The sequence below is a fragment of the Nymphalis io genome, chromosome 7, assembly GCF_905147045.1.
Source record: "Nymphalis io chromosome 7, ilAglIoxx1.1, whole genome shotgun sequence".
Taxonomy (NCBI): domain Eukaryota; kingdom Metazoa; phylum Arthropoda; class Insecta; order Lepidoptera; family Nymphalidae; genus Nymphalis; species Nymphalis io.
This window is the reverse complement of record NC_065894.1, coordinates 9,999,841-10,014,399: the sequence shown is the minus strand read 5'-3', so window position 1 is coordinate 10,014,399 and position 14,559 is coordinate 9,999,841. Positions and strand designations below refer to the sequence as shown.

Here is a 14,559-nt window from a genome sequence, read left to right as displayed (position 1 = left end):
TTGTCTTCAACGATTTTTTTTTTAACAAATATATTTAAGCGATTTTTTATTGATCATTTGTATTAACTCAGTATAAATGTTTCAATTAATTTCTTATATAAGCTCGAAACTCACAATATAATATATATATAAGGTTTCATTTACCCGTTTTCTTTCACAAACGTTTTCTTTGCTATTGTTCTCAATTCTTAATTTAAATTGAGAACAAAACACACTACGTGCTAAGAAATTGGAAAAGTTTAAACTTTCGCTTTACAAAAAATCTTGGCGTTGTTTTTTTTAATTATTTCAAAGGTTTCTTTCCACGTTTTGCGGTTTAGCAATTCTCACTCCGTATGTTTTGTTGAGATTTTTAAAGAAACAATTAAGACTTTCATAGAAAAAAATTGGCATTATTTTTTTTTAATAAATTAATCTGATATTATAAATAATAGTAACCGCAATTTAAAAAAGAGGTTTTAAATATACTGCAAAGCTGAGAACGTCTATACATAAGCGACAATGTAAGCTAAATTACTATGTAACTTAAACGACTTCACCGCTATTGATAGAAAAATTGATTTTGCTGGACCTCGAAATGGCTAACGGTGCTTTAAGGGACGACCCCTTCCACTACTTTCATTTGGTATGGACAAAAAAGAATGCAAGAGTATATAATGCAAAAAATTAATAATCAATTCTTGTAGGCTTACAAAATAATTCAAAATCGTAGGAAATATTGTTTTTATTAAATATTTAGCAAGGACCATAAAGCTCGATTTAAATGAGGTTGTTATAAACAGGACAAATGTATTTTTTCTTCCTTTATATTGCAGAAATATTAATTCACGTCAATTTACTATATATTTCTTATCATAAAGTAAATATTTGTCACATGATTCATCATTATTTTCGTTAGTTTGATTTTTTTGCTTAGTATACTTCGTATACCTAATTCAAATTTATAACGCTTCTCAAGATATTTCTTAGTAAGACATAATTACGTAGTATAAAAATAATTTAAAAAAAGTTAAAATAAAGTAAATTGCATCAAATTTTTTTTAGAAAGACATAAAAGCACCAGGTAAGAAGTCATCATTATCCATATACAGGTTTAGAAATTTAACCTGTTCCTTAGATTGTCAATGCGTCACAACTATGAGTTCTAAAATATTGCGTCCCTTCTACGTGTTACCCAGTATAATTGCTCTCTGACGATAGAAAAACTGGTAGTATATAAGTTATATAAAGTAGTATAAGTAGTATAAATTATATAAGTTGATTTGCATTTTATTAAGACTAATTGACGTCCGTTAGTGTTAAAGGGTGTTACTCTACTAAATGAAAGAGAAACACACGTCTCATTTTATAGAGGCTTTAAGACTAGAAAAAATTCAAGTGCTAAACAATGAGTTAAGCTACATTTAGAGACGTATATTGTACATGTTTGCGTTGATAACCTGACGGTAAAAAGAATAATGCAGAGACTAAACCAGTCTCGGCTCGGATTTTTATAAGAACATGAAGAAGAAAAAAGAAAGAAGAAGAAAGTTAGGGCCTTTTTTATAGAATAAGAAGGCGGACGAACATATTGGCCACCTGATGGTAAGTGGTCACCAACGCCCTTAGACATTGGCATTGTAAGAAATGTCAACCATCGCTTACATATCCAAAGCGCCACCAACCTTGGGAACTAAGATTTTATGTCCCTTGTGCCGGAAACCGGAACACAACAATATCAATTACTGCTGTTTTGCGGTAGAATATCTGATGAGTGGGTGGTACCTACCCAGACGAGCTTGCATAAAGCCCTACCACGAGCTTTAGAACCGAAGCTAAATATTTTTTTCTATGCAAGCGCGCTCCACCTTAGACTGTATCATCACAATCCATCAGGCGTAATAACAGTCAAGCGCTAGCTTATATATTAAATAAATAATAATAATAGATAAATTTCTTCATACAAAGTACCCGTTGTCATGTTTTGCTGATAGTGTAGTCTCATCTAGCCATTCGCATTCTATTACTAGATCTCTTTTGTTGGATCTTTAGGTCCATCTGGTTCGATGGACTTTGCTATGTTTTCCGAATTGCCGTTTTAAATTGCATAAAGTAACAACCTATGAGTATCCCACTTCTGAGCTAAGGCTTCCTACCCATTTGAGGAGCATATTTGGAGCTTAATCCACCACGCTGTTCTAATGCGGTTTGGTGGATACACATGTGGCAGAATTTAAGTGATATGTTTTTCTTCACCGCCAAGTACAAATTCAGTGTTGCTTGCCTGGGATTGAAAACGCGATTATCGCTAAAGATTCACGCGTTCTAACCACTTCGACTCGTACTTTACTACTCGTATGAAAATAAAATGTATACAAATTGATTTCACGTTTTAAACAATTAAAACGTTGTTAATTTTACACCGCCTTCTAATATGTCATATCAATGTCCCATATCATTATTAATCATTACGTACGATTATTGACTGTTTTGTTAGATAAATAAATAAATGACAAATCATCGGTGACATTACTAAATTAATGATTCTATAATAAGTCTTGTCTACAAAATATACACACATATATTATAAATGCTAAAGGAACTGTCTGTCTTTAAAGCTTTCATGGCTAAGCCACTGAACCGAATTTGTTAAATTTGCTATGAAGCAAGCTTGAACTCAAACGAACATAGGCTACACATATATTACCTAACACCTTAAAAAGATTGCATATAGTAGAATAAAGAGAGTTATTTATAAATATTATATTTGTTATGGGGAGAAGTTTTGAAGCTTTTTCCACCACGCTGCTCCAATGCGGGTTGGTGAAAGATATAAGATTTGATGTTCCATTTTTTTTTTGTTTTTTTGCAAACAAGCAGGTATCAGTCACATGGTGTTTATTAATTACTGCCGCCCACGGTCATTTGCAAAACCAGAAGAACTGCTAAAGCATTTAAGATCTTTGAGGTATCTGCTTATTCGCTGAAAACTTTTGGAGGAACAAAGTAGGTAGAAGTTAGTGATAATAATAGAAGTCTAAGAAAATACCTGATACAATGACAATTAGAAAATGACTAGGCATCCAGGTATGACATTTGCTTCTGCAATGTAATATCCGTAATCATCATAATATTATTGTAAATTAAAATCAAAACATAATAAAATTCCAAGTATCATTTCAATATGACGATACTGCTCAAAATAAATTATTGATATTTTTTCGAGGTCGAAGTAATTGAATTAATATGGTTTGAATAACACATAATTTCACAATACAGTGCACCATTAACGCTATCATTACGCAAATTATAAGTTACTTTGTATGTTATATAACTCCAAACATAATATATAAACTTGAGCCAAAATATTGATAGAATATTCTAATTAAAAAAATTAGCGACTTTTCTTTTCAAATAGCAGACAATAACCATGAGTTGTATTGTACATGTTGTCCGCAGAGAAGACGTAGTGGATTTTTAGTAAGTATTGTGGAACACTTAGTAATTGAGTCCCACCTACCGTTGCCCCTTCGTTTACTCGTGTAAACGAAGGGGCAATATGTGGGGGAACCGCGTAAATGCGTTTGCAGGGAGACAAAAATGATACTTGTCATGTTATCAAACCTTGATTTTCAGTTAGGATCTACGTATCTTATCATCTACGAAATAAAATAGGTTTGTTATTTAACAATGCACATATTTTGCAGTTCATAGTTTAATTTGTTAATAATAAATTGCATCTCAGACGTTGATATTCTGTTCCGCTAGCATTGGTCTTAATCAATGAGTTTGTAACTACAGTATTATTTAAATGCATGACATAGCGAATATTTAATATGGCTTATTTTAATAGTAGAAGAACTTAACCTAACCTTCGAGAAAACATATGACGATATTTTTTTGTATTGTTTGACTTAGAGACTTGCTAGATTATGTATGAGATTGCTTTATAAGGTCAACTCTCTCGAACCTTCTTGCTTTAGTTGCTAACTATGTAACCAAAGACCCGCTTGAAACTCGGTTCGGCCTTTTAAAATGATAGAATTTTCTGTCCAGAAATTATGAGTAACAGAATAGAATCTTAGTATTATTCGTTATCTGTGTTATTATAATAACTTTTGTATAGTTCTAGATCAGCTAGACGAGCTGGTTGGCGAGGTTGGGGGATGCTTGCCTTTCACGCCGAAGGTGGTGGGTTCGATTCCCACCCAGGACAGATATTTGTGTGCATGAACATGTGTGTTTGTCCTGAGTCTGGGTGTAATTATCTATATAAGTATGTATTTACAAAAGAAAAATAGTATATCAGTTGTCTGGTTTCCATAGTACAAGGTTATCTGTACAAGCTTAATTTCGGATCAGATGGCCGTGTGTGAAAAATTATATTATATTATTATTATTATTAGCTATATCAAGTTCAAATAATTATTGTTTTGAAATTATCCTAATTCTAGAACGCATTTTGTGTATATAATACAGCTATTGTTGCTAACAACGTTCAAGCCAAATTACATTTGTTAAGCTTGATAATACAGACGGTAGCAAATTGATCAATTTTATCATCGTCAAATTATCGTTCAATTCCACTAATGATGACACAATCAACAAATTAACTAGATCTATCCATTTTTTGTGACAGTTAATTATTTATACAGTGTGTTTTTTAAATAGCGTGATTTTTTAAAATTAAAAATGCTTAGTATTACGCTGTGTCTCGGTTCAGAAGCTAGAGGTAAGTAAACACAGAACACACTATATTATGTTGTACGCACACATATGTATGTTTGTTTGTTTGCTTTTATCGTGTGTCAAACGTAAGTAATACGATCCAAAACTAGCATTCATTTATAATAGGCCTATTAACATTGAATGACTTTTAATACAATTCTCGAATATTTTATTACCTCCCTATAAAATACAATTATTTTCCTATGCAATGCAATCTGCTTTGAAATAATTTTTTAAATTACTTTCAATTATCGACATCACTATTTATTCTTGAATTTGATCACATACCGGCAAACCGTCAAACGTCATAAACAACACAATATTTAAATAAAAATATAAGTAAGTGCTTGGGAAACTTGAATATATTGAAAAATTGAAAAAAATAGTTTTTATTCTAAATTTAAAAATGAATTCGAAGGCAAATTTATGTATTGCGTCAGAATAGACATTGCAAGAGACACTTGTTATGTAATGATAAGAAAAATAAAATTTGCCTAATCGTAAGCCAGCCAAAAAGCAATGCTATTCTGTAAGAACTCACTTCATTACTCAGTCGTAAAATGTAAGCCGAGATGAAGATGATAGTGTTTAGAACGCGTGAATCTTAACCGACGATCGTGAGTTCAAACCCGGGCAAGCACCACTGAATTTTCATGTGCTTAATTTGTGATTATAATTCATCTCGTGCTTGACTGTGAAGGAAAACATCATGAGGAAACCTGCATGTGTCTAATTTCATTGAAATTATGCCACATGCGTATTCTACCAACCCGCATTGGAGCAGCGTGGTGGAATAAGCTCTAAACCTTCTCCTCAAAAGGGAGAGGAAGCCTTAGCCCAGCAGTCATTCACAGGCTGTTACTGTAAAATGTTGACAACTGACATATGGTGATATACTATTTTGATGCGGGTATTTTTAAAATGTTATAATTATTATGGTCAATATCGCATATCACTTTTGACATTTTACGACCGTTTTCTGCGGTGAGTTCCTTCTGTTCTTTCAGAATAGCCCTACTGGTTTTATTTGTATCGAACCTGGAAGGCGTTTATTATTTCTAAATTCCATTTTACGTTCCATCCTGTTAAAGTAATAAAAAAAACCGTTCAAGATCGAGAATATATAGATATAAAAATCATTTAATTTTACAGAATTTACGCATTCCTGAATATATTATATATAATATTTAAAGTTAACTATGACCGAAATAATATTTAAAATAAATGGAATTGAACATAAAGGTAAGTACACATATCAATGTTTTACAAAATGATATTATTATTGCTTTTACTGGTGGTGCCCAGAAATCAGTGTAACGATATTCGCACAACAAGGAAGATAGTAATATTGCAGCATTCCACACGATCATGATTTATAGTTTAAAATTAAATATTGATATATATTATAATGATTACAAGCTGATGGCATGTTTGGTCCGGATTTCACTCTAAATGAATACATAAGAAAAGTTGCTAATCTACGTGGGACGAAAGCCATGTGCCACGAAGGTGGATGTGGTGCTTGTATTGTCAACGTTCGCGCTCCTCAACCACCATCGAACGAAGTAAAAACGTTTGCTGTAAATTCTGTAAGTAATAAAATATTTATTCTAACAATAAGTATTCTTTATCATTATTAATAACCTCGTTATTATTCAACAATCAAATACATTTAAACATTTTTTTTAAAGACAAATTTTCATTATTAGCACTAAGAAATTAAAATTAAATTCAATACAAATAATCTTTTCTGCATTAAAAATGAGTTTTGAAATAAATAATTAATTGACAGATAGTTAACGTACATTTTATTATTAATAGTATATAAAGCCTAAACATTTGTAGACAAAATTAATATATAACTCTTTTTTCACTTAAATTTCCGCGGGCGAAGCCGTGGCTGTCAAAATAAATATTTATAAAACGTGAATAAGAAATAATTTTTCATTTATACTTCTTATATTTGTGTTCTTATGTTTGTGTGTGGGTTTGGATTGTACTGTTCGCCTTAGAAGTGTTAACTTTGTCACTGGCTTGAGAGGGTGAGAATTGAAACTTAAGCTAGATATAAGGAGTCCATTTAAAAGCTCAGTATAAACAATATGTTTGTTTCTTGAATACACGGCTTAAAAAGTTATTATCCCAGTATACCTGTGTTCAAATCGTTACATCCCAACTTTTATAACAGAATATTTTTTTGGTTGGTTTAGTTAATCCATTTTTCTTTTATATGTAATTTTTTAAAAAGTGAAAAATATTTATTTCATCTTATATTATATCGTGTTGTTCACGACTGTAATGGTGTATTAAAAACTGACTCATACTTATTATTACTTATGTTTCATTACGTAATGATGTATGAGAAAAACAATAATTTGTTTAAATAATTATCTTATAAGTAAAAGTTACATAAGGTTTCGATTAAGAAAAATCGATACCAAAATTGTATCAAGATCGTCACATAACGAGGATTACTTATTAATAATAATTATTATTAGAAAAAATCAATATTGATGTCTAGATTTTACAAATCTTTTCATGAACATTCAGTGTCTTGTATCAATACTATCATGTCATGGCTGGGAAATTACAACTGCGGAAGGGATTGGTAACAAGCGAATCGGTTATCACGAAGTCCAAAAACGTCTAGCAAACTTCAGCGGTACCCAGTGTGGATATTGTACTCCGGGATTTGTTATGAGCATGTACAGGTACTATTGTTTACATACAATATACATTTATCATTAAAATAAAACAACTAATTACGTCTTTCTATTCAGCCTTTATCAATCTAAAAACCAAAAAGTCTCATCCAAAGAGGTCGAAAACTCATTTGCAAGCAATATTTGCCGGTGCACTGGTTACCGACCAATTGCTGATGCATTTAAGTCTTTAGCTGAAGATGCGGATGATAACCTACTTAACCAATTAGTAGATGTAGAAGATTTAAATACCATTAAGCCATGTACATTTCAATATTCCCAAGAAGAAATGCATGATTACAGTCTCCTTGATAATATTAGTTTAGAAACCAATAATTCAAATGCTGACGTTGATAGTTTTAAAGACCCCTCTTGGTGTATACTTGGAAAGTCAAATGGACAAATGTTCACGATTGAATCAGACTCACATAAATGGTACAAAGCATATAATTTAGATGATATCTTTAAAGCTATGCAAAATGACGGCGATTATGAAATAATAGCTGGAAACACAGGTCAAGGTTAGTAAAGAAAAAAAGCAACTCTGTGAAAAATAAGAAGTAATTTAATTTTTGTATGCGTCATTGTTTCAGGTGTGATACCTGTTACGGAGTATCCGCCGAATATAATTGATATTTTCAATGTATCCGAATTAAAAGAACATACAGTAGATGTGAATTTAATCATAGGAGCCGGTATGCCAATATCAGAAGCTATGGAAATTTTCTTAAAGATGTCAGAAAACGAGGACTTTTCTTATTTAAAAGAATTATATAATCATTTGGATTTAGTCTCTCATATCCCTGTTCGTAATGTAAGTTAATTTTCTATATAATATATTCTACCATCACTATTATAATTACGTCATTATTTTAGGTCTATTTATTAAAATGTTTATTTCTTTTTAAATACTAGAATAAGCTTATAATATAAGTAGAAAACATTTTATAAGTAAATAACATGGGGCAAGAGTAAAGCATCGACAATATTAGAAAGAGTCAAAATTTTTGATAAAAAAAATGTCTCAATAAATAATGATAAGTGGAACTACATTTAAAGACCGTAAACTCTAATTCAATGGTCTTTAATTTTGTTTTATAGATCGGAACAATTGGTGGAAATCTAATGTTAAAACATAAGGATAATAAATTTCAATCAGATCTATTTTTGATTATTGAAACTGTTGGAGGAATGATCACAATTGGTAAAAGTGTTTTCATTTACTAGTATTAAACACACCTTGACTAAGCAGGTGGCATTATTTACATAAATTTATAATAATTTACAGCTGAAAGTGTTGCTAAAACTAATATAATATCTCTTCCCGAATTTTTGCATACCGACATGAAAAGAAAAATTATTTTGAACATTATGCTGCCTCCTCTTTCACAAAGTTGTTATCTTAAAACTTTTAAGGTAAATAATGAAACATGCAAATCCAATAATATTATGTTACTTTTATCAAATCTTAACTTAACCATTACCTTTTAGATAATGCCCCGAGCACAAAATGCTCATGCAATTATTAATGCTGGATTTCTTTTAAAATTTCATCACAATTCTAATTTAGTTGACAAAGCGACAATTGTATATGGCGGTGTGTCACAAAGTTTTATACACGCAGAGAAAACTGAAGCAATTTTAGTTGGCAGAGATCCATACACAAACGACACATTACAGTTGGTATTAAAGAATTTAGAAGAAGAACTACAACCAGAAGAAAATTATCCAGAGCCTACTGCTGCCTTTAGAAAAAGGCTTGCTTTAGCATTATATTATAAGGTATTACAAATTTTGATGACTTTACTTGCTATCTATAAATCTTCTGTAACCTTATACTTACCTTAACACCTTATTTATAACAAATTGTTTAAGCTTATAATGATTACAGGCAATACTAAGTTTATGTCCAGATGAAAAAGTAAATCCAATATACAAATCAGGTGGACAACTTATAAAAAGAGAGGTATCAAAAGGGAGTCAAAGTTTTGAAACAGACAAAAGTGTTTGGCCACTAAACCAACCTATGGCTAAAATGGAAGCATTTTTACAATGTGCCGGTGAAGCCATATTTTCTAACGACGTTCCGTCTATTGTTGATGAAGTTTTTGCAGCGTTCGTAACAGCAGATGTTAATGCTGGAAGTATTATAAGTGGTTTTGATACTTCGGAAGCATTTGTAAGTATTTATATATCGCGTAAAAGTCAACACGATATAGTTTATCATTTTCACATGTTTTACACTTTTATTTGTATCTAAGCTAAACAAAATTTTTTTTAGTTCGTGTAAGTTCAACCAAAAACTGTAATATTCATGTTTTATCGTCTTAGAAAATTCCAGGAGTAAGTGCATTTTACACTGCGAAGGATATACCAGGAAACAACACTTTTACTCCAAATAATATTCCTCTAATGTCTGCTGATGAAGAAATACTATGTTCTGAAAAAGTTATGTTCTATGGACAACCAGCTGGAATCATCGTTGCTGATCGGGAAAAAACAGCTCAAAAAGCTGCTAACATCGTTAAAATTACATATTCTTATGTAAGCACAAAAAAACCGTTGTTGACCATGGACGATGTACTTATATCAACTGAAATACATGAAAGATTGATGAAAAATGAAATTGTCGAACCGACAGAAATTGGTAACGATGTTAAGAAAGTGTTAAGTGGAGAGTTCAAATTAAGAGGTCAATACCATTTTTATATGGAACCGCAAACATGTGTAACTATACCAGTTGAAAATGGAATGGACATTTATTCATCAGCACAATGGCTAGATTTGACAAATGTTGCAGTTACGCAGTGTCTTAAAATACCTGTAAATAGGTAAAGTACAATATATTTTATTTAATGAAATCAAAACAAAAATTCTAATAATTAGTTTACGAAATATATACTTTGGGAATACAATTATTGTATTCAGAATATTTTACTCTCAATACAAGGTAAATTCTAACGCTTTGTCAATGTCTTTAAATAAATTAATATTTTTTTTATTAATTTTCGTCTAAGTTCACTTTACACAATTAAATATTTTATGAAACATATATATATCTCTATTGTTAGTGACATCCAGTTAGTATATTAGGCCTATATGCCTTTTCCTTGTTGATCTAGTGGTTAGCATTTAAGGCCACGGGTCCCGAGTTTCTAGGCACACTCGATTATGCTAAAATTTAGTTTTTCTCTTGAGAAACTAAAGTGGAAAAGTAGAAAATACTTGAAATTATAATTATTTTAGGATTAATGTGATTATTCTAAGACTAGGGGGAGGATATGGTGGTAAAATATCACGATCCACTCAAATTGCTTGTAGTGCTGCCTTAGTAACCCACTTACAAGGGAAACCATGCAGGTTCATATTGCCCTTGATAACAACTATGAAATCCATTGGAAAAAGATTGCCAACAAATAATAAGTTTGAGGTGAGTAATATTGATAAGCATTGATAACAAATATAGTGAAATAAACAAGTCACTATCACTAGAAAATAAACGAATTCACGCACTCAAATAGTAATAGTTTTTATTTGCTAATATCAGTCGCAAATTGGAATTGAACATACAATATACATTGTATGTATCATATTTAAGTATAATATCAATATACATTGATGGCATTTCAGAGTTGAGAAGTTGAGTTCGAAAAATTTAACAACGTAGGTAATTTAAATAATCAAAGTATGTATTAAACTGAATTTACTGACAAGAATTAAATTTATTTCGCTTAAAAATCAGGTCGGTGTTAACGAAGATGGCCTGATTCAGTATCTTAAAAACACGTTTTATCAAGATTGTGGATATTCGTTTAATGAAATGATTGCTGAGAGAACGGTTAAGCACTTTAACAGCTGCTACGAATCGAAAAGCTGGAAAATCGAAGCTAACAGTATTATCACTGACAATGCATCTAATACTTACTGCAGATCACCTTGTATGTAAAAAATCATACTATAATTAATTGCATATATTTATTTAAATTCAATAATGTATATTTATTATAATGTATATACACTTTATTTAAATATTTTTTCCTATTCTTAGCATCAGCAGAAGGAATAGCGATGATAGAAAATATAATGGAATATATTGCGTATAGCCTGAGAAAGGATCCTATAGAAGTCCGTCTATTAAATATGGTTTCAGAAAATAATCCATTACCAGAAATGATAAATCAATTAAAGATAGACTCAGAATATGAGTCACGTACAAAAGACGTAAAAATATACAACGAACAAAACAGATGGAGAAAAAGATCATTAAAAATAATGCCAATGACTTTTGATATTTTCTATTTTGGAAATTATAATTCGGTTATATCCGTCTACCATGGTGATGGTACTCTGACCATTCATCACGGGGGTGCCGCTATGGGCCAAGGCTTAAATACAAAGATAGCTCAAGTATGCGCCTATAAACTAGGAGTACCTTTGAAAAAAATTATTGTCAGACCTAGTACGAGTTATTTCTCACCGAATGCAATGGTAACTGGTGGTAGTATTGGCAGTGAATGTATTGCATTTGCAACAATAAAGGCATGTGAGATTCTTTTAGAAAGATTAGCTCCTATAAAAGAAACAGGAACATTATCTTGGGAAGAGCTTATTTCTAAAGCATATGGAGAAGGTGTTGATTTACAAGCGTCTTATATGTATTCGCAGAAAGACAACTTGATACCGTACAATGTATATGCAGTGTGTGCAGTAGAAATAGAAATCGACATATTAACCGGTAACCACGATATAAGAAGAGTTGATATACTTGAAGATACGGGAAGAAGTATAAGTCCTACATTAGATGTTGGGCAGGTAAATTATTTTTGCAATAAGAACAAATTGAAGCAATCATCAAGTGAATTACTTTAACTTGGTAGTAGAGCTCGGTGCAAACTCGTCTGGCACGAGGGACATAACATCTTAGTTCTAAAGGTTGGTTGACAAACATTGGCGATGTAAAAAATGGCTAATATTTTTTACATCGCTAATGTTTATGGGCAGTGGTGACCACATAACATAAAAAAGTAATATGACCAATGGAGAAGATCCAATATAAAAACTCAAATAAAGTTTAAAATATTAATTATCATATTTTTCCTTATAGTAGACTTAGAATGTCAAAAAAATACAAGCAATCACATTGAAGAAAGATGTTTCTTAGAATATTTTAGGATCTTAACTTTTTTTTCGCTGGACAAACGCGTATACGCCTTTCCCTCGCCTTCGGCTTCTCCCCGGTCTTCTTCGGCGAAGCGAGTCAGCGGAGGCCCTCTCCTCACGCTCTCGCTCCGCTGCCTCCTTCTGTGACATGACATTTTCGCAGAAGGAGACCGTCTCCAAAAGAAGGATCTTAACTAATTAAAGGTAAAATAAAAAATTATAACGAAATATTCATGTATTTAAAGATCGAAGGTGCCTTTGTTATGGGAATAGGCTACTGGACATCAGAAAACCTTGTCTACGATCAGGCAACTGGAGAACTCCTCACAAATCGTACATGGAATTATAAGCCGCCAGGAATTAAGGATATCCCTGCCGATATGAGGATATACTTTCGTAGAAACGCTGGAAATGAATTTGGCGTACTTCAGTCTAAAGGTGATTAGCCTTGATTTAAAGTAAAGAATCATCTTGTCTATCTAGGTAGACGATAGACGGAGTGACGTTGCTCAAAATTATTTTTCATAAAAATGGTTGGAAATTAAGTTTAAATTAATATGAATTATTTCGGCACATAGTATTGATGATTATAGGCGAATTAATCTTATATATATTCTTAGACTTTTGAATTTAAAGTCAGGCATTCAAAGCAGATTCTTTAAAAAGAAAAAAGAGGAGTCCACCTGTCATTTCAAAGTCCATATTTTAAATTAAATTACCTTTAATAACAAAAAGGGCACTGCACGATGTATCAAATTGCAAATTAAGAAATAAGATCTAAATTACTGATAAGATATCAGGTAAAATATTTATTTACATGTTCGAGATTTAATTCAAATTATTGAAAACTATTTCGTTAATTTCATCATCAATTAAATTAACAGCAACTGGCGAACCAGCATTTTGTCTGGCCACGATACTCCTGCACGCATTCCGCGATGCTATTCGTTACGGGCGACTGGATGCAGGATATCCAGACCAATGGGTGGAAATTGGTATGAACATTCAATTATTTCGCAATGTCGTTTAGCCATTATGCCCGAATTGGTTATTAACCTTGCTTTGTTAATAACCAGCATTTGGATTTTTTGTGAAGTAGATCGTGACTGCATTATATTATCCAGCGCTATAAATATTTCTACAAATATTAATTAGTTTTTTTATATTACTATAATGTTTTTCCTTCTCAGAAATAAATATATTTTAATCGATATTGAATTAAAAAATTAGTACATAAATTATATAAAGGCTGATATTGCATTTTTGTTAATTAAATATGTTTATTAATATAATTATTCAAAATATTTTGCAGGTGCTCCGTGTACAGTGGAAAATATATTTATGGCATTTGATCACAAAATAGAACACTTTTTGCTGAATTAAATAGATTATAAGCATTATCTTGGTTAAAATTAAAATAATATATGTAATAGTATCTCCTTTTTCATATTTAAATGTACTTACCTGTACTCTTAAAAACCTTTCACCAAGATTGTCCGTGAAAGCTCGCTATAAGTGATAAGACCGCCTTTCAGCACCATTTATTGTTTGATGAATTGTTTTCTATTACTCTTATGTTATATTTATGTTTAATAAAATATTAAATAAACAAATTAATTAATTACTTAGCGCTACAATATATTACTCGTATTAAAAAAAAAACACATGTTTATATTTTAATTTTAAGAAATCAATAAATAATCCGTTGTAAGTAAATTTCATTTATATTTTATCTTATATTTAATAATTAGGTGGCTTCAATTCAAATGTTTGTGTGTATATGAAAAACATACATTTTAAGTATGAAGATTATATTCCAAAATCAGAAAATCCAAATAAAAACGACTATTAAAAAATGAACAAAGTAATTGATTATGTATTGTAAAGTATATAATATAGTTCAATCCACGAAGATGCTCCCTACTATTACAGCTTACATTGCACTCTTGCACTGTAGCGATTGGAAAAAAGAGTAAGGCGTGTCATCGTC

At 31.1% G+C, this 14,559-nt stretch overlaps 1 protein-coding gene across 1 annotated transcript; it reads left to right on the top strand.

Annotated features, from left to right (window-relative positions):
• The first annotated feature begins 5,016 nt into the window (after positions 1-5,016).
• On the top strand, positions 5,017-13,960 carry LOC126769434 (uncharacterized). The gene is made up of 17 exons (XM_050488225.1): positions 5,017-5,046; positions 5,860-5,949; positions 6,127-6,296; positions 7,258-7,418; positions 7,488-7,930; positions 8,003-8,223; positions 8,511-8,613; positions 8,698-8,825; positions 8,901-9,191; positions 9,301-9,588; positions 9,741-10,240; positions 10,656-10,839; positions 11,152-11,347; positions 11,458-12,221; positions 12,815-13,007; positions 13,454-13,564; positions 13,882-13,960. The coding sequence occupies exons 2-17, from the start codon at positions 5,907-5,909 to the stop codon at positions 13,950-13,952; spliced, it is 3,867 nt and encodes a 1,288-aa protein (XP_050344182.1). The 5' UTR covers positions 5,017-5,046; positions 5,860-5,906; the 3' UTR covers positions 13,953-13,960.
• The last annotated feature ends 599 nt before the right edge of the window (positions 13,961-14,559 follow it).